This window comes from Corapipo altera, unplaced genomic scaffold (genome assembly GCF_003945725.1).
Source record: "Corapipo altera isolate COAL_440 unplaced genomic scaffold, ASM394572v1 2, whole genome shotgun sequence".
In the NCBI taxonomy this organism is placed as follows: domain Eukaryota; kingdom Metazoa; phylum Chordata; class Aves; order Passeriformes; family Pipridae; genus Corapipo; species Corapipo altera.
The window spans coordinates 8,235,858-8,257,367 of NW_020884890.1; the positions used below are offsets into that span (position 1 = coordinate 8,235,858).

At 37.1% G+C, this 21,510-nt stretch overlaps 1 protein-coding gene across 3 annotated transcripts in view; it reads left to right on the plus strand.

The window, feature by feature from the left end:
• The window catches only part of SENP6 (SUMO specific peptidase 6), a 73,493-nt gene extending 57,519 nt beyond the window's left edge, over positions 1 to 15,974 (plus strand). For all 3 annotated transcript variants that reach the window (XM_027645030.1, XM_027645031.1, XM_027645032.1), the window contains 7 exons: positions 103 to 195; positions 3,188 to 3,621; positions 6,583 to 6,686; positions 8,738 to 8,826; positions 11,195 to 11,263; positions 11,369 to 11,519; positions 13,383 to 15,974. In XM_027645030.1, the coding sequence (XP_027500831.1) occupies positions 103 to 195; positions 3,188 to 3,621; positions 6,583 to 6,686; positions 8,738 to 8,826; positions 11,195 to 11,263; positions 11,369 to 11,519; positions 13,383 to 13,583 (1,141 nt within the window). In that variant the 3' untranslated portion in view covers positions 13,584 to 15,974. The remainder of the gene's footprint in view (positions 1 to 102; positions 196 to 3,187; positions 3,622 to 6,582; positions 6,687 to 8,737; positions 8,827 to 11,194; positions 11,264 to 11,368; positions 11,520 to 13,382) is intronic.
• Positions 15,975 to 21,510: the final 5,536 nt, after the last annotated feature.

The following is a 21,510-nucleotide window of genomic DNA, read 5'->3' on the forward strand; positions in this document are numbered from 1 at the left end:
CCTTGAAAATTTCAACAAGCTGTCAAGGTGAAAATATCTGGAAAAAGATCCCTCAAATAAAATAAGCCACCCTACAAATTATGTATTGGTTTCTTCTTGCAGAATACAACAAAAGCGACATGGGCGAGTAAGAACATGGACACGGCATGTTGACATTTTTGAGAAAGATTTCATTTTTGTTCCCCTTAATGAAGCGTAAGTGAACATACCTTTTTATCATATTTTGTAAAGGTTTAAGCTTCATAATTCTAAAATTTAAAGCTGCATTGTAGTGTGAATTGAAGGTAACAACTTCTTCCAGGTGATAAAAACAAAAGAGTTACGTAAGACCTTTAAATGCTGTAGTATAAGAAGTATTAGGCAGTAGAAATACTGAGGAAAAATTAACTTTTTTGAGTACTTTTTCTAAGTTTTATCTCATTCTCTGCAGCTCTTTCCCCTAAGCTTTTGTCGCTGATAACTTTTGGATTTACATTTTTTAGTCCTTTCTAATGAGATCTCACTGTAGAGGTGGGATCATCCTTTAGTTACAATAAACCAATATTGGAAGAAAATTCAATTAAAAATCTCTGCCACTTTGGGAACCTTATTCTTTCTTTTTCTTTTATATCCTTTTTTTCTGATATTTTTTGTGGGTCAGGAGGAAGGCCATTAGCATTGTCATAATTGCTAAGGACTTTGATGCTTGCTTTCCTTAAGATCAGAGCACATAGTCACAAACACATTTCTGTATTTCACAGAAATAATCTAAACAGTCCTTAAGACAAAATAGACTGCTGCATTTTCAAAGTATACAATAAAAACATAAATAAAGTCAGAACAGAGAGAGAGGAGTTTTCTAACTAACTTCACATAGCCATGCTAGCTAATATTTCAAAATCAAAAAAGAGGGTTTTTTAAATAAAAAGCTAGTAAGTTTAATAAAAAGAAATTGATGTAGATACCATGACATTGTGCAGTGGGAGGAAGATTTTTGAATCTTCTCTTTTTCCTGCCTCCTCTCCAGCTCCATTCTGAGGCTATTTGTAGAGAGGCAGTTAGGAGACAACTGACCATACATAGATCTATCCTTTTTATAAAGTTGGAAGTATATTCCCAAGAAAGCTGTTCACAAGCACTAACTTTAGTTTTTTAGATACTTAGGTTATTCAGTTTACTCAGATGTAAGGTATTCCTCCTGTCCACTATAGACTGTCCTTGCCATCCCTCTCCCATGAAGCTTCAAGTACCAGAACTTTGAAGTATCTGTAGTTTAAATTTTTAGTTACCTTAGCACTTGTTATATAGTTACTTCCCACCATCCTCTCTTGTATCATTCAGACGTCTACACTGCTTATGCATAGGAGAAATGAGGCTTATCTGCTGCAAATACCAGACAGGGGGACTTAGAAGCCACCTGAAAATGAAAATAAATAGTTCTGTGGTTTTGTAAGAATTACTTATATTGCTAGTAACTTTACACATAGTAGTTTGTACTGAAGACATATGTTCACATTGTGTGTGGGTTGGGGATGTGAGTTTAGACAAGTTTGGTTTCATGGACTCATCCATGAGAGCATGAAAAATGGACTTCTAATGTGCATCTGTTACCTGGAAATAATCCTGTTCATGCCTTTGGAACTATCCTGCACCATGAGTTGAAGCTCAGTGAGTGGTAATAGGATAATAGGACACTCATTTGCAAAAGTGGTTTCCTGGTCTGTACAGTAATAATATTGCAGAACAGAAAAATACCCACATATCCAGGGAAATGAGAAAGTAGTGGTTTGATGGGGAGTTGCTGGACTTCAGTGACTGTTTCCAGAAAGCCTTTCCAGACTGTCCCATAACCACTAGTTTAGGCAATATGGACTCATTATCTAACAGGCTGTCAAAGTACAGTAACTGGAGGTGGGCAGATTGACTCTAGGGGAGAATTAACTTGAGAACAGTATGGTGATTTAACCACAACTGCATCAGTGTCCTTTGCCTGTACAGTCCTTCTTGTTCAAGTTTCCAATGAAGATATGTTGTTGTCTTAAAAGTTACAAGGCGTTTTCTTTTTGCATCCAGGTTAATTTGCTAGTCTGTTTGCATAATTGGTACATAAAGTCTATATTAGTAGAGTACACACAAATTCTAGGGTTTGGCAGTACTTAATATGTTAATTTATTAAGCGTAGTGAATCATTCAAGACAAAATGCCTCCATGCTTCACATGCAGTTTTCAAAGGTCACTTACTTTAACTGCCATTAAGTTTTGATAGAGTTTAGGCTTCATAATCATAAGCATTTTTAGCTACTGCTTTTTCTTCTTTTTCTAAAACACACCTGTATAATATAAAGCTAGCTTCTGTTGTGTTATTTGCTGTAGGGAATCAGAGATCGTTCAGAAAATTTCTAAATGGGGTCATTTAAAATCCACTTGTAATGCCTCAGTCCCTGAATTTGCTGCTGCTCCATTTCTGATTGAGTGGCAAGTCAGTGAAGCCCGAAAAGACGAGGAGATAGGAGGAAACTGGGACAAAACCTATTTTGTGTTGAGGAATATAACTATTTTTGATCCTGAAGAAGTTAGAATGTCAGTTCTGTGAAGGGTGAAGAGGACAACAGAGTCATGGTGATAGCATAACAAACACTCTTTTCTCCCCTTCTTTAACTCACTATTGACAAGATTTCTTCTAAAATGTGAAGTGTTGAATACAATTGGAAGATTTCATAGGTGGAAGAGTATGGGCAATTCAGCTATACTGTTAGATCTGACTAGCTATACTGCTAGTGCTGAAGTACTAGAAAAGTTAAAACAACCATAAAACATGAACTCTACAATCTCTAATTCATACACTGATGAAGAAAATACTAAAAAAGGAATAAGTTTTAATTCAGAGAACAAAAGAAATACATAAAGTATGAGCAAATTAAAATATATAGTTAACACCTGTTTTCAACTAACTACATCATATTAATATATTTGTTGGTGATTTCTTGCGTGAAGAAATCCTACTTTTACAGAAGACTGTGAAGGCTTAGTAAAACTTGCTCAGAAAAGTGAACAGCTATTACAGTTTATCTTTGAATAATTACGGACGCACGTTTATTTTGTGTGTGTGTACTCAGTGTTTTGCTTGGGTTTTACCAATTTCAGGTTTAACTGTGAGCATTAATGTAATTGCTAGTTTTTAATAGTTTTTTTTTTTTTTCCTTTGCAGAGCCCACTGGTTTTTGGCTGTTATCTGTTTCCCTGGTTTAGAAAAGCCCAAATATGAACCAAATCCCCACTATCATGAAAATGCTGCAATGCCGATGAAATCTTCCTCTTCAGATGGAGAGAGCAATGCACCATCTCCTTTGCCAAATGAATTAGATGCACAAAACTCACCTTCCAAGTCCACAGCAAAGAAAACGTTGACCAAAAAGTACAATACAGCTTTAATTGACCCAAACACTGAAACAGAGGACAGTGAGTCTTCATGTTGTAGACGAAGTCCTTGTAGGGGGAAAAGTGCTTTCAAAAAACTGAATCAAACAGACAGTGATGTGGAAGAACCGAACACTGTGGAATCAGCATGCCATAAACTAGACCATAGAACTCTGGATAAAAATGGTATACAGGGTGAATTCACAGCTGCTAGCCAATCTTTGGGTATGTAATGGTAAAAGTATTTTAATGAAACATTTGGAGATTTCACATCTGTTACTACTTCTGCAGTTGTGTAAATTTCATACTTTGAATGTTCAGTATGTGGCTGAATTTCAAGTGCTTGCAATATAAGTAATACACAGCTATTGCATCTAAAAAGTTTTTGTGGCTGTTGACATAACTCTCATGGCAAAGGGCTGGAGATAAAACACTGCCAAAATAAGATTACTTTTTCAGTTTTGTGCCCTTTTTTCAAACAAGATAACTTTGTAGATATCTCTTTGCATCACTTAAGACTGTAATTGTTAAGGAAAGAATAGTAGTTTACCTTGGATCCTTATAATATATGTGTATGAGGAAACTGAATTAAGATTTTGAGCAACCTTAATTTCAGTGTCTTCTAGTGTTTGAGGTTTTACTTCAACACTGTTTATTTTTTTAATGTACTGATAAGGTGGGTAAAAACAAGTAAGAAAAAAGTAATTCTAAAGAAAAAAAATTTCTTCCATGTTACATTTAGAGAGGCTTTTTCCATGCTTTAGTGCTGTGGAAACTGAGTTCAGTGATCTGCAACAGTATTTGTACCCAAGTGAATAAAGGAACTGGCATAACTTTTAAAGGCAGGTAAAGAAATTAGGAACAGATCATTTTCTCTGTTCACTGCAAGGTTTGGATCCCCTTGAGGTATAAAGTACAAAACACCTGGTCATGCAAAAGCTTTTACTTTAGTCACCAATAGTATTCCTACTGACTTAATTTACACAGTAAGGAACTGTATCACTTATAGTACAAGTTTTGAAAATATTATTAATCACGTGGTTTAATCTCTGTACTGCAGGCCATTACAACTTCACTATCTTTGTGGATCTTCTATTACTGTCTAATCTAAATTTATTCATTTGTGATAACATTGTCACTTTTTTCTAGAAGGTCTTGGAGGGGTGCTGGGAGTGCACATAGATCTGTTCTTGTTTGAACTGATTTTTCATTTTATGTGTCATTGTTACTGTTTATGATATTGCTGCTGTATGATGTAGTCTCATGTCTTGGATGCTGCTACTGGTACTTGTCTGTAATTAATTGCTAGGATTACATTTCTTGGGGTTTTTTTATGGCTGCACTGTATTGGCAGCTTATGGTCATTCTGTTTCTAACTTAAATGCTCAGACTCTCTTGCTCAACTATTGCAGATGATGCACCCTTTCCTTAATGCAGATGTTCTTACTGGTGATAGTCCTGGTTTAAGGGTGAGATTGACCCTAAGGATATGTTTAGGCTGCTAAATTTAGATGTGCTGTGTATTTAATCTTCCATTTCAACCAGATGGAAGGGGGCATTCTGCCTTGGTTTTTCTGACCAGTCTTCAGTTGTTGCTCCAGAAGGGTGTGGATGTTCACTGTGCCAAATCCATACATATGGGATATCCAGGGATATCTCAAAAGATAACAGGTGCCTCTTCGATAGGGTCAGTGAAACCCAGAGAACTGCTCTTCTCATCCTAAAGCACACATGGAGTAGCTGTTTAGTTGAGTAGATCTGTGCTCTAATTATGGTTTACTTTCAACATTGTGAGATCCTAGGTGCTAGCTATATATGGGAGCCTAAACTGAGATGCCTGGATCTCAGACTAAATCCTGGTGTTGAACCTGTGAATCAGTAGGAGTTCATACCTAGATAGCTTTGAAGAAATCATCCAAAATGTATCTATATTTATTACTTAACTAATCCTCTTTGTATTGCTCAGTTTTTGAATGAGATGTGATTCTTCTCAATACCAGTTTTTATTTTTTAGAAATCTGTCGGCAATAAGTCACATTAGTATATGACCCACTTCTTGTGCTAAGGTCTTTTCAAAGGCACTGAGTAAGACTAATTCTCAAGTTTGTCCCTGTGGAACTCCCCCGGTGACCTCTTTCCAAAGTGGTACTTCAGATTCTCTGTTGAAAATATTCTCAAATGCAGGTGTTCTCTGGTCTTCTCCATTAGCTAGTTTATTGCCCTATTTACTGTTCTTACAGAAATCCTAGTTTTCTTTAATAGGTAGTATGTCCTCCAGTGACACCATAAGCAATGCTTTTATTGTTGTGATTGTTTAGATATATTACATAGCCCTTTTCTGGGAAGCTTTTGGGTTTTGCTGGTATGAGTTACTTATTTTTCACTTATTTCCACAGTTTACTATTTTTTTTCCTTGAAATCTGTTCTGAAGTCTTGTATGGTGGTATAGTAAGACTAGTGAGCCTGTAGCTATCTGTATCTGCCTCTTGCACAGGTATAGCTATAACATTCATGATTCTTTATTTCTTCAGATGGTGTTTCCCAAATGACTAGATATATAGAGGGGGTAGACAGTGAATTTACAGATATTCTTTTTATGTAGCAGTGAAGTTTCAGAAATATTTCTAAGCTGCTGCTCCCAGGAGAGCTGATCCTTCATTCTATCCTCTCCCTAGCAGTGTGTTCCCAAGCTGTATTTTTGCTTTTACCACCACAAGTCTTGATTTAACTGCACAGGGATCAAGGAAGTGTTTGCAATTAAAAAATAATAAGCCTGTGGCTCTTTCTCAGTCTGGTCCACTGTGTGTGAATGTATTTGGTGTTACAAAAGGAACCAGCTAGGGTTAGGAATAAATAGTTATTTTAGAGAGTAAATCAGAGTGCCCCTTTTGGTGGCAGTACCAGTTTATACTGTTCATGGGGCAATTTCATGGTGGGTTTTAGTCTAGGGGTCTCAGATTTTTTTTTTTTAGGCATTTCACAGAATAAGATATATTTTCTGTTATGCTAATTAGAAGAAGCTTTTCACTTTTGTTCATGTCCATGATTAAATTATTACATATTAGGTGTATCACAGTTACTGTGAGCAATCCTGAGGACATCTGAGATATCTAAAATGTGTTTGGTCTTCAGAGATGACGTCGGGTTTTTGATGTTTAAATATCCTACTGTCTGTGATTGATACAGATGGATTGCACAAAATCAGACTAAACTATAGTGAAGACTCAGCTGATGGCAGTAAACTAAATGAAGATGAGCTTATAGATTTTTCTGAAGACCAAGATAACCAGGTAAAGAATTTAGCAGTTTTATTTAGGAAATGTGAACTGTTGTGTTGTATTTTGAATGGACAGCTCAAAAGCAGTATACACATTGTGAATGTGCATTGTCTAAAGCTAGTTATCTTTGTAAGTGTCAAATCCAAAGGACTGGTTACCCACAAAAATTTGCAGATCAGCTGACAGAGAGGATTATACATTTGTTAGTTTAGCTGTTTAAGAGAACTGCTATACTGAACCTGCATTTAATTTTGTGAGTCTTTCGCATAGTGACAATATTACACAGTGATTTTAGTGGAAACTCTGAAAGTTAATATGTTTCTGTCTTTCATTTCCCCCACCCCCATGTTTTATCTACCAAACCCAAGAGCAAGTTACTCTTCTCTCAGTTGCATTTCCTGGACATAAACAGCCACATTTATAAGTATGTGCTACTCTGCTGTTTTGTTTCATTGGTGCTTCTCCTAATCAGATTTGCACAGACTGGATATATAATCAAGTACCTTTCTTGTTCAAATTGGAAAACATTTAGATTTTAGAACTGTGGAAAAACTGGTTATCAAAATGTCCTTTACTGACTCGGTACTGGGTATGAGGGCATTATTCCATAACCCTGTTGCTTCTGCAGTGTAAGATCGATGTGAGCAAACTAGAAGTTACACATTTGCTCTTCTTAATTGGCTTCCTGTTCGTGTTCCAGGTGTATGATTTCAGGTTTTCACCTTTGAGTCCAGAACAAACTATTTTTCAGAGTCTGCAGCTATCTGGAATGACTTCCAAATAGTATCTGTGTGCACACATACAAAAGCTCCAGTTTATGTTGAACCATAACTGTGCGTTTCAAACGGACTCAGCCCACCTTTCCTGTTGTGCCACTTGTGTAGACATTCCTGAGTTTTGCCTGATGGAAGTGCCTGACTGTCTATTTTACAGGAGTTAGAGTTCCCAGAAGATGGAGAATGAAGTACATGGCATGAAGGCAGTGCAGCAAGCACATGGCCAACTGTGTTCCTTGAGAGGAGGAGCAGATTCCAAGTTCCTTGGCTGCAGTGTAGCTTAGAATTTAGGCTGAATCTGTCACTGATATCCTCTAAAATGCACAAAGCAAGTATAGAAGTCATAGACTGTGATGCGGAGTCTACCTGCCTTTGCATCTGCTAAAAAAAGGAGTTGAGGCTGCAACAGAAACAAGTGTATTTAGGAACTAGGCAGTAGTTTCTAATATGATAATGTTCATGGCATAGCTTGAGGATATCAGTCACAGGATCATTGTGAAGTGTACACAACTCTGACAAAAATTTTCACAAATCATGCTGAGACAGGGGTTCCCAATTTTTGAAAGCATCTCTTTCCCCGTAACACAATTGTCTGTGGTAGTAACACTGAACTCAATAGAACAGTAAGAAACTGTGGATCACTGGGATACTTTTAGATAGAATAACTTAGTGGGTTTGTTCATAAAACTTCCATATGTTTCATAGCAATCAAATCAAAAGGTTAGAAGATATTTCCAGGTTTGTGGCATGACTGTTTTTACAACCCATAATATACAGTATCATGGTGATTTAATCTTCCTTGCCCTAAGAATCAAGTTGTTGCATTCTGGAGCAAAAATAGAGTTTTACGTGTGAGTTTGTTGCAGATTCTTGTCTCATTTCACCTAGAAGATAACATATGTGAAACCACCAAGCAAGTTTCTAGTATTCATTAGCAAGAAAAGTATTGATAATTTAGATTATAACCAAATAATGGAGATGAACCTCTTTCAAGGCAGCAGTGTTTTGAAAATACCAGCTGCAGCTTTTTTCTAGTTTCAGCAGGCCTCAAATAAATAGCACCATTCAAACCGTGCCATTCCAGCATGGATTTGAGAAACCATGTGACTGAAAGTTGGCAAACTTTACAAACAATCAGTCATTTCAGATTAAAGCTACCATTTCTTTATTAAACTTAGGTTATTGGTCTTGAATGAAAATGGTTGAGTGTAGCAATAATTCCTTTTGCATCTGTTTGAAAAAAACAATATTAGCTTTTAAACACCTGTAACCATCTTGCTTCTGTAGGAAGACAGTAGTGATGATGGTGGCCTTGTAGATGATAACTGTAATTCAGAAATGGGACAATGGTACCTGAAGCCAACTATCTGCAAACAGTAAGTATTAAAACAGTTAAAATGGGAATTTCATAAAAGTTTATGAAATACAAAGGACAGTATTTGTGGGAAATTCTCATACCTGAGTCTTCCTGCACTTTTAATCAGTGTGCTCTTAGCGTTTGAGAGAGAATTTTATACTTTGTACTATCAGCTTCAGTGAGCAGAAGATTTATTGAATGAAACTAGTAGTGAAATAATAGCTTTTTGGGTTTCTGTTAAGTTTGTGCACTGCTTCAGGCAAGCAAAGATTTTTTTTCTTCCAGTAAGGCTGTTCTTTGATATCTTGCACTTGGATTTCTACAAAAGGTGTCCTCTATTAAAAAGCAGATTAATGTCTTGAAGTGAAAGTAATACTAAAGAAAACTTTTGCCACTACTCAAATTAGTAAAAGAAAATGGGAATAATTTTTAACTGCCCCCTTATCTAAATGTGTTTTCACTGTTCCTCTTTATTGTCTCTCTCTGTTCTTAGTATTTTTTTTAATAAGAGTGTTCCACACTTTTTTGTTTAATTTTTGATCTGTTTTGGATTTGAAAACTTTTTTTCCTATATGAAACCCAGAAATAACTTCTTAGTAAACGTTGACTGCAGTTGTTTGCATTTTGGTGTGACAGAAATGCCTGATTCCAAGTCCAGAAATACTGTTACTAGTTTTTCTGTCTTGACAGTTTCCTTTCTACGTTTTCATCATTTATTCATTTTTATATTTTCCTTATTTTTGAATATAATGTTTAGTAGAAAGGTGAAGACTTTCACAATTACACTCTTATGATGCAGAATAAAATTGTAAATTTACTGATGATATGAAATATGTGGCAGTACATTTTCATAAAGGAGTAAAAGTCCCTTTGTGTTGTGAGTTTTAAGAATATTTATGAGCTTCTGATTATAGCTTGGCTAAATTTGTCCCATTTTAATGACAGATGATGTATACATAATACTTTCCAGGAGACAGTATTTTAATCCAAATGGGAAATTTCATAACATCTTTGACACTTAAGTATCAAGTCATTAAGAGCACTTAAATACTTTACTATTAGCATATTTTAAAATTATGTCTCTATGAAATAGAAAATTACCCTGAAAAAGCTGTCACCTCTCTCTCCTTCAAAGTACTACATTATGCTTTTTTAAAGAGCATTACCTATATAAATAATAGCTTTCTTTTATCAGAAATTAAAACAGGTACAAGAAAACATTGAAGCGATTATGTGGTTATGCTAAAAAATTGCATACATGTAAATTAGTTTATAAATGCAAACACATCTATACATAAATGCATGCAAATATTTTGTCTGAATTTACTAGTTTGAAACTTCTTTAAAGGATACCTTATCTGAATGTGAAAAAAAGCAGAGATTCATGAAGAGTAATCTGCATTTATTTACCCCTCAAAATACACATCACAGAATCACACAGACAGAATCAGCTAGGCTGGAAAAGACCTCTGAGATCGAGTCCAACCTTTGACCCAACACCACCTCGTCTACTAGACTATGGCACTAAGTGCCACATCCAGTCTCTTCTTAAACACCTCCAGGGATGGTGACTCCACCACCTCCCTGAGCAGACTATTCCAATGTCCAGTCACTCCCTCTGTATAGAAATTCTTCCTTACATACTACATCTAATGCTAAAATTCTGATCTCTGGTATGAATTAAGCTTTGATGTATAAATCCAGCTGTTGCATATAAGGTGGCTGATACAATAGCATTTGTAGCTACTGAAAAGGTAGTGCCCTTTAGATCGAGTGATAGGGTGTTGGCATCTGTAGTGTGCAAGAGGACTTAAGCGGACTTAGTTCTCTAGAAAATATTTGGTTATGGGTACATTATTTTTTAAAGCCTTTCAAATAAAGTAGGGTGTGTTTTGTCTGTGACTACGAGCTAGATTTCAGATTCAGGCTGGGATCACTTCTTGAACATGTATTCCTAGGATTGTCTTAGATGCTGTGGAGAGTCCCATCTATCCTCCAGCTGCTGCTTCAGAAGGATGTTTCTGGGCTCTGTGCCTTAACTTTCTCATCTCTCTCCAGAGAGACTTGTGCATCTAAAAGAGCATCAGACACCTGAGGGTGTTATAAGCAACTAGTTTTTGCCAGTAACGAATTATTTTGGTCTGATAGTACTATATCTTTAAGTGCATTCCTAAGTGTACTTAGTATATGGATAAATATAAAGGTAACTTGCCATTTAGCTATCCCAGTTAGGGGGTTACAGCAGTGCTGGCAGAACTTTGTAATATTTGTGAGGTGACCTTAACAATAGTTTTGTTAAGGTCACCTCACAAACCCTTTCTGTGTACCGTTGTGTTTTTCAGGCTGCTGTAAAATACTGTGTACTTAAAAATTGTATTCTCTCTTAGGCCCTGCATTTTGCTTATGGACTCACTGAGAGGCCCTTCCCGGTCAAACGTTGTGAAAACACTAAGGGAGTAAGTTTCATGTCTGGAGTTGGGGGCTTTTTTAGTTTGGTTTGGTTGTTTTGGTTTTTTTTCAAAATTTTTCAAGGAATGAAAGCAATGCTCTTTTTATCATAGATATTTAGAGGTGGAATGGGAAGTCAGGAAAGGCAGCAAAAGAAGCTTTTCCAAAGATGTCATGAAAGGTTCCAACCCAAAAGTGCCACAACAGAACAACTTCAGTGATTGTGGAGTGTACATACTGCAGTATGTGGAGAGTTTTTTTGAGGTATGTATGTTTGTGTATCTATTTCTGTTTCCTGCAGCAATCAAATATAAGCGGTGAAAATTATTGCAGTTATAAAAAGCTTCTAGTTTAGGTCTTATACCTATTTGTGAGATCATGCATTATAAACTAATTTATACATAACATACATAATAAGTTCTTGGAAAATAAGCTAATTATCCTCTTAGGTTGTACATACATATGAGAAATCATAAGCCATGGAATTTTTGGAGGGAATCTTACAAAATACATTTAGACTCCACCTTTGTGTTTTTTTGGTGTGTACCCTTTAAAATTACTCAAGTAAGAATTTGAGTTCAAAATCTAAACTAAAAATGCAGTACAAAAAACTTGTTCTCTTCTCCCTAAGAACTGTGACTAACAAATTCAGTAATGTGGCACAGGTAGGGGTTTTTGTTTTGTTTGTTTTATTAACTTGCAGGAAGACATGCAAGTGAATTGTTACAGTAAAATGCCAAATCTTGTTTCCATTGAAGGAATTGGTTAAACAGTTACTTCAGCTGACTTGGTCTTCAAGTTACAAACTCCTTTCTTAAGTGGAGGTACTGGCACCTTCTGGTCTTGGTTGGGAGGAGAAATGATGCTCAAGTGAAATGTTGCCTGCGTGGGACACTAACTCTCTTTAGAATCCATGGTGCTTTTGTTCCTTAATTCTACAGTAGGTACCCCTTCCCTGGGAAAGCTGGCAGCTGTTTCTTCATTCCTCAGCCCTCCCCTCATTCCTACTTTACACGAGAGCAGAGTGCATTCATGATAATGGAAGACAAAACCTTTTGCTTTTACCAGTGAATACATGAGAGCATAGAACTTGTAGTCAAGTGCTTCCTGTTTTGTATACCAGGAGTGTGAGAAGCCACCAAGTTTCTATAATCTTAACCCATTCCTTCTTGCAAACTGATTGCTGAACTACATCGAGCCCTGCCCAGTGTGTGGCCCGCGTTTCCCTGGGGCGGTGGGGGGGGTCCGGGCAGTGGCCACCAGGGGCCGTCGTGGGGCCACTGAGCGGGGCCGGGCAGGCGCTGCAGCCCGGCACGGAGAGCCAGTGCAGCACCCGGCACCAACACCTTCCTGGGCACTGTCACTGGTGTTCCTCACTAGCAGCCTTGCTCGTGGTGCCTCGGCGATGAATGTAATTCACCCTGAAATAACCCCGTTAATGATGTAAACTGGAATAAACAAAAGGAGGAGTTTGTTTGAGAGAAAGCACTATTCCACAAACTGTCATTTCATTAGAGTGGAGTTGTACAGTATCACTGAAGGGGCATAGATAATGTCTCATAGTATATTCTTGTAATTCTTTGAATGAATGATCTCTCTAGCAAGACAACAGAATGTAAGTATAAAAAACGCTGGTGGTAGCTGGGTGCTTTGTTTTTTAGGGTGAAATTTAAAACTGACTTTCCTAGTTGATTGTGGTCCTAAGGGTTACTTATAAGAACAGGAATGTTTATAAATGGATTCCAAATCAGCTCTTGATTTTTATGTTAGTCATTCTTAAAAAATGTCTTATATCTTTACAGTAATTTTCTGTCCTTTTTTTTATTATTATTAGATCAGTTTTACACATTTATGCAATCAAATGCTTTGTCTAAAAGATGTAGCAAAAAGAGTAGATTGTTCGGGCCTTCTTAAAATCAGAGAACTGTGATCTGGATGAACGTTACTCTGTAACATACTGAAGCTTGAGTGACTTTTACCATAATTGTGCATGTACAAAACACAGAAGTTGTAGAAATTTTGTTCCATTCTGATGGAATGAAGCTTGGAACTTTTACTCACTGTAGTTTTCTTCAGTCTTTTAGGTTGTAACTCCTTACTTAATATCCAAATGACCTTTCTTTTCAGAACCCCATTTTGAGTTTTGAGCTACCAATGAACTTAACAGACTGGTTTCCACGCCCAAGAATGAAAACAAAAAGAGAAGAAATACGAAAATTAATCCTGAAGCTCCAGGAACAGCAGAACAAGGAAAAGAAGGGACAAAGAGATCCAAGTTCAATTTTGCAGGAAAAGACAGAACAACTTACCAACAGCAGCTCAGACTGAATGTTGCATGTTAGTTCCACAATCAAAACTGAAATCTACATTTTTGTCTGCCCAGACTAAAGATTTGGCATATTCTCTGCTCAAAATTACTTGGGAATGTTTAATGCCTGTATAAATGTGTGTCATAAAATGGTTTAATTCCCACAAAGATGTGTATTAAGTAAGTGAGTCTGTACATATGTTAATGAGGCCAACTTTTTCAGCATTTGTAATTACTTTTTTTCCACTTGATAGGGAGCTTTTGTTATATGTATTTCTGTTAATAGAAGTTAAATAGCAAATTCTAAACATAAAGCAAATAAAGAAAATATAGGATAAAATGGTTACCTTTTTCTTTTTCAGTAATGTTGTAATATTACAGGCTTAAGTAACACATAGGGAATGATTTGGTAGTGAGATAATGAATTCATATTTTGACCCTATTTAATTGCCCTTTACAAGATTATTCTGCTTGCGCTACAGACAATAATATGGGTAAGTGTTTCAATGTACCATGGCCTCAGAGAGGGTGATTCCCATCCTCCCCGTATCTAAGTGTAGGCAGTGTCATAGTTCATAGGACTGCTTCAGACTTAGGGTTTTAAAAGATATGCATTGCAGTTACAATTCAACCCTTGCTTTAGTGGGATGGGCTAGGAAAAGGGAGAGAATGCTCTTTCAGCAGAGGTGACTCTTTAAACAGTATTATAAAAGTGATTTCAATGAAGTGATCTTGAGTGATTCTATTAAATCATATTTTGTGGATCCCAGTTGTTGTACAGGTGTATTTTGAGACTTTCTTCATTATAAAATTGTATTTTGGTAAGTGTACTTGGAATAGCAGATTGCCCATATTACATTTTCTATGTTACAATTCTGAATGTTACATTCATACGTGCTTTATCTAAGTAATGAACATTTAAAAAGAAAAAAAGTGTATGATTACTATTTTTTGTAATATCCACGCAAAAAACCAAAATGCCAGTGTTCATTGCTTGCTTGTTTGTTCTTGGCTTTAGGTAGCATCCGACTAATGTTGGGATTTGTTTGGATATTTCCAGTTTATTTTGATTTTACAACAATCTCAAATGCCATTGTTGCTTAAACTGCAAACATAGCCTTTTATCTGTGTTCTAGAAAGGCTTTGACATTCAAGTGAGGAAAGTAAGAGAAAGTTCATGGAAGGGTATGTTATCTCCAGTTTTCTACTAATATAGATATCTTTGAAGGTAACCAGAAAGTGTCTCTTCCCAGGGAGGAATTTGTTTGGGGTAGAGAGGGATTTTCTATCCCTCCTTGCAGATAGTATTTACTCTCCTGATTTTTCTACTGGGAATGCCATTTACCATTTGATTCTCCCAAAGAGAAGCAGCAGAGAGTTCATTAGCTGAACTCTGTCCCTCGAGATTTATTTTTGTATACAACACCAAGTCTAACCGAGTACTTCATGGTCTCCGTGAGTTTTCATTCTTGCTAAACCCTGAAAACATGGCTGCTAATGATGTTACTTCCAGGGCATTCCTGCACAGAGGACTCTCTGTGACACCCTCTGTTTGCAGAGAGTTCTCTCACCAAGGCAGAGTGGTTGCACTTAGAGCAATACAACCACGAGCTGCTAATCTTTTGCACAGGTAACCCGTGGGATTTAGGGGAGTTGTTTGTTCCCTCGTTTCTCTCCTCATAAACCCTGGGCCCAACGGAGAATCTGTAAGCACCACATATATGTTTTATGTGAGAGGTGACTGCTGTGCAGGTTTTTTGTTCAAAGTATTTGGGGGCAATCTTCTGGACTACAAATTAAATATGTAGTGTGCACATCTCCAAGTTGTTTCCTCCTTCAAACTCACCCGGTATTCTTGCCGTTGCTGGGGAAAATCAGGGATAAAATAGTTCCAGGTTGTGGAACTGCAGCGTCTTTTGTGTCTGGCTTCAGCGCCACTGACATATTGGAATAGTAGTTTATACAACTGCGAGTAAATCAGCAATGGCTTGTAGAGAAGGAAGGAAAATAATTTCTTGGAAATAGAGGAGAGACAGTTGCAAACAGAATGTATTCCTTCCCAGTCTAGTCTTTTCCAATGTTATGTTCTAATTACATGGAATATCTCTACATTTGGTCAATTATAATAGTTTTCCTTTTTCTAACGTTTGTGATGCAGGTTCATATTTTGATGCTGTAGAACTATTTGGTTCTCTTGCTAGGAATGGCCTGGTGCTTCCTCCTTTTCCTTCCTGTTTCCTGTCCTTCCCTTCATCCTTTCTTCTTCCCCTTTTTCAAAGCTGTGAAGAAAGTGCTGGATTTACTGTCATTTAATGTTAAAGGTCTCAAGATCTTCAGTCACAGCAAGCTACTATACATGTTAAATATAGGAAACTTATTTTTTTAATAAAATGTGACATTAATAGAAAAAAACCTACAGAATTAAGTATGAGTTATTTAAAGCCTTTCTGGCTTGGTTTAACAAGCTCACTACTGCATGTGCTTGATAAGTGTTCTTAACATAGTGGTCGGCAACACTGCAGTGTTTTGCAATTCAAAAAGTTTTACCAGTGGTTTTCTGAATCAGATTACTGAGTGGAAGTTAGTGGGGTGGGGACTAGATATGTTTATTTAATAATTATATGACAACACATACACTCTGTGGAAAGTATATGTTGTATATTCCTTCAGAAGATTTAGGATTACAAATGCTTTAAAAGCCTGACTGCATTTTGCAGTGTAAGGTATCAGATGGCCACCTAATTAAATGTATCTGTTTGTATTGTTTTTCACGTTGGGTAGAATAACAGTTAGGAATTCTGACTAAAGTTTTAGATTACTTAGCTTTAAAAATGCATGTACTTCTGGTGCACATTTGCAGGATAGCTGCAAAAGCAGAAGAGACATCTAAGTAGTCCCTTGTGACAGTTCTTTTTTTCCTGCTTGAGAGACTGAGCACACTCTTTAAAGACCAGAGACTTCAAACAGAAGAACTGTGTTGTCGATTTTTGAGGTTGCACTTACATTCTTGTCTTGGAAGAATCTAACTTCCAAAACATTCAGTAAAGAAAGAGTGAAAAATCAAGAAAGCTTTACACCAAGATAAGGAAACTGTGCTGTTGATTTTTTTTTTTAACGTCTTTCATAGCAAATGAGTTAAGCAGACCATGTATGATTTTTAATTCCCATTAACATAGTATCTCTGGAAACTGGAGTAAACTACTGGTCTTCTCTTTTAAACAAGCTGCAGCAGTTTCCTTAGTTTTGCAACCCACTGTAATTTTTTCCCTCAGATTTTTAAATAGAATGTCATTTCAGTCACTGGTTAAAGCTTTATGTTGATAACGTGATGCTCGTGTTTTAGCATTGGAGCAGAAGTAGCTATAAAGGTGGTTGTTCTTTGCAGTCCTGATTCTTGGGGCCATAATGAGGAGAGCTGCAGGAGTCTGGGTAAAAGATTTTATTTTTATTTTGGTATGACCCTTCTTGTAACAGTCTTTCTTCAGTGTTGCATACGTAGTGCCCATAAAGAACCTCTGTGCAGTGACTTGGGTTCACAGAGGTACTTCTCCCCAAGTCTTTTGACTCTTCCCATCTACTTCTGGAAACCAAAGGGGAGCTAATGTTGCAAACCACACAGCTTTGAAACAGTAAGAGGTGAGGTAACAGCTGTTTTACTTGTCTTTCACCACCATATTTTTAAACAAAATCCTTTCTGCTTAATCATGCCTGCTCAAAGATGCAGTGAAAGATGTCTGTTTTGTAGGCTCCAGTCTGGTTAAGGGAGGATGTAATCTGGAAAGTGACTGTTCTCTCTGTTGTGGTCTGTTGTAATTTTCTGACAGACTTGATTTTGCTTACTTTTAACAAATTTGCGCATGGACTCTTGCAACCCTGTGGTTACAAAAGGAAACTGGGCAACGTACACCATACCTTAGGGATTCCTTATTCAGTTATGAGAGTAACGACTACCTGCAACCTAGGTTTAAACAGCCAGGCTATGTCTTTGCTAGATCTTAATTTTTCCTTTTTTTTTTTTTTTCTCCTGTTGTTGTTGTTGTTGAGGCTCATAGTTTATGTCCCAAGGGAAGAGTAAGCAGTGCTGTTTGTGATGCATAATGCTTAAAAATATACATGAACTACTTTCATACATGAACATATGTGAACAAAAGGTTATCTGGATTTCAAAGTATCCAGATTCTAGTAAATGAGACAGAAACCTGCCATATCTGGTTTGTTTTTTGTTTTTTGTTTTCTTTTTCATCCCTCCTTATTTATTAGTAGTTAATGCTTATTAGTTATTATCTAACTCTCTCTAGAGTTCTTTGGGGTATGACTTTACCCAAAACAAGCATCAGATAAAGTAATTCAGGAGTGGGAGAAACGAAAACTATTAATTTTTAAATAAAAGATTCTTCTATATGAGAAAAAACAACCACAGAATGAGGCTGACTGTACTTTATAAGTAGATGGTTTATTTTAATAGAATAGTCAAATCCATGTAGTACCTGTGTCCATTTGTGCAGTGTCTCAGTTTTAGATGATAGTACAAATTCCATCTTCAAGACCAGATTCTCTTTTACTGCAAGCTGACTGGATAAGGTTAATGGGAGCCAGACTAGTTTGATTCAGCTGAGTATTTTTTCCCCCATAAGCTGTGAGGAGTACACTTAGGGGAAGAGTGCTCCAACCAGCCTGCGTTTCCTGCGTGAAGAGTCTGTTTAGACTCTGGTCTTTAACGCAGAAATTAAAACATGTTAGATTTCCCCAGTGGTTCAACTTATGGAAATGTATTAACTATTTACACAAAACTATCTTTTTAAAAAATATTTGAGTTGATGAACTTAGTTTAATTTTACATATATAGTGATCTCAACTAAATGTACTAAATACAACTAAATATTCTGATGCCGTCTCACAGCAGTAGTTTGCAAACTCTTACGCAAACCTCTGCCCCCAAAGTCCTCCAGATGTAACAGTTTTTAAATCAAGTTCTGTGACATTGCCTGTTTACATCAGGCTTGTCCTTCCTAACTGGAATTCTGGAAAACTAACATTGTGTTTCCCATATCTTTATGTGTATGTAAGAAGTGCAGTGGTAGCTTGGACGGGGATATTACTGTATATTGGAGCAAACCTATGACATTAATTATAGGAACTCTCAGGAAATACTTGGTTGGGAATTTAAAGCTCTATGATCCAAAGATCTAGGATCACAGAATCGTTTGGGTTGGAAGGGACCTTAAAGATCACTTAGTTCCAACCCCCCTGCTGTGGGCAGGGACACCTCCCAAAAGACCAGGTTGCTCAGAGCCCTGTCCAACCTGGCCTTGATGAATGCACTGTTTATGCAGCAGACTGAAAATAGAGTAATTATTTTAATTCTAGAGAACTTCATAACTTCAGGCCTGGAAATTTACTTCATACTATATAATATATTCAGTAGTATGCCAGATAGTGTGTCAGTTCTGTAATACAAGAAAATCAGATAGGCTAACCCCAAAAGAGCACTATTAAAAGCATGACACATTTCTCACAGAAATAGGACATAAGTTGTACTGGAATGCAAACAAATGGAATATATTTCTTACTTAAATGTTCCTCAGTTCTGAAACTTAAACTGCTTTGTAAACAATATTGTAATAAGATCTGTCTGTGTTACAAAAGGGCAATAAAAGGCCGTGAGAAGTTGCACAGCTTCCTCCCATCCAAAAGACCACTGAAATTTCTAGACTTCAAACAAAATTTGCACTGCAAATGATTGTTAAGGTTCCAGAATCAAGAAGATGTTTTTAAACAAATGTCTGTAGTAACGTATTGGATGTGTTTTTATGGACAGCTTATGATATGGTATTTAATTAAAAAGTCATAGAGCTCTCCCCTCTCACCCCCCAGAAGCCAGGCCTAAACCAGGCCTTTGTTTTGCAAAGGAGTGGTCTCTGAAAGAATTTATTAGCTCATTCATCTCTACACCTTATTGTACAGTCATTTTTGTGAGATTTTCATTCTACTCTGTTAGTCTGTCATACATGGTTACTGAATTTGGATGCAGTATAGTCAGCCTGATTTGAGTATCTAAATTGCATTCCTGTGTCTTGGTTATCTGTGAAAAGCAAGTAAGTTAGTTCTCAGAGTCAATGGAGGTTCCCTTTTCCTAGGGACAATGTTGAATTCAAGTGCCTTTATTCAGACGCTAAATTTTTTCAGGCCAGTTAGAAGCTAGACAGGGTGAACTTGGCTTTACTCTTACTCTGTCCACAGTCAGAGTTGCTTGATTATCTCCATTTTGCAAGTTGAGTGCTGAAGCTCAGGGAAGGAGATTAAAAGTGTTGTAGTTTAACTAAGTTAAGCTACTCTAAACTGCTGAAATTCACACTCCAGCTACTCTCACTTGTGAGCATTGAAAAGTTAGCTCAAAAAGATGCTTGCTGTTTATTGAGCTACTTCAGAGAAACCAATTTTGTAGTTAGGAGAACGGTTTGCCTAGACATTTTATTGACCTGAGATTATCAGAAGCCAGAATTGAAGTGACTGTTTAATTCTGTTTTCCAGTTTTTGCTCTGTTCTTTACACATTGGAGTGCTTTCTACAGTACTTACATAGAGCTGTCATTTGATTTCCATGGGTTTACAAACTCTGGCAAATCTTACCCTGAGCATCTAAAGTTGGGCATCTGAATATACGAACATAGCTAATAACCACTGGAAAATATGTTTAAGTAACTTGCCAAATATTGGATAATTTTCCTGTAGCAATGGGTCATGTGTTCATATCTGAAAACAAATATTTAGATGGTTTCACAAAGATGATTTTTTTTTCATTATCTTCTCACAGAACAACAGGAATAATATAGCCCATAGTTGTCTTTACTGAGAAATTTTAAGTTCCTTAAACACTGATTTAGCATTCATTGAGAGAAGTGATGTCTGGAGAAGACACTACATGTGATCACACAGAAGTCTGTACATGCAAGTGGACTAAATTAAGGCTCCTTGTACAATTTAACAATATTTGAATGTTTTCTACCTTTCTAGTGCTTGTGTTTGTCTCAGTGCATACGCTATTTTGCATTTTGCACATTTTGGCTTTTCTGACTTCCATTGTCAGTGTATGATGGTCACTTGTAGAACTAATGCCACAATTCTCATTTTTGTTACTCCATAAACAGTCATAGTATGTTGTAATTTTCTAGCTTACCTAGAGGAAAACACCCGAGAGGAGAACTTGTTCTGGTGGTTGTTACAGATTTTGCTCAAGCACCACTTGCCCCTTGCTGTTTTCCCTCATTCCAAACCTCTGATGAAATCCTTTCTGCACTGGTTCTTCTCCCAGTCTCTCTTGGCTCCACATCTGTCAATCTTTTACCTTGTCTCTAAGCTCAGTTCTTCAGTCTGCACTCCAGAAGAATGGCTGCTGCTGTCTTTTTCCTCCATGACCCTGTGTTGCCAACTTCATCAGCAGAGAGGCTGAGGATGTATGGGCTGGATGAGCAGACATATGTGTTGAGTAACGGCTGAACATCTGGGCCCAGAGGGTGGTGATCCGTGGTACAAGGTCAACTTGGAGGCCCGTAACCAGCAGTGCATCCCAGGGGTGAATACTGGCACTACGGTTCAACACCTTCATTAACAATCTGGATGATGGGACAGAGGGTCCCCTCAGCAAGTTTGCAGGTGATACAAATCTGGGAAGAGTGGCTGATACACTGAAGGGCTGTGCTGCTAGAGGGGTCCAGAGGGGACCTCAAAAGACTGGAGATATGGGCTGATAGGAACCTCCAAAGGGAAGCTCAAAGTCCAGCCCCTAGTGGGGAACAACTGCAGGTACAAGGTCATTCTGCAGGCCTAATTATTTTAATTATTTACTAATTATTTACTGTTGGTAAACAGTTTTGCAGAAAAGGACCTGGGGGTCCTTGTGGACACAGAGTTGAATATCAACTGGCAATGTGCCCTTGCTGCAAAGAAA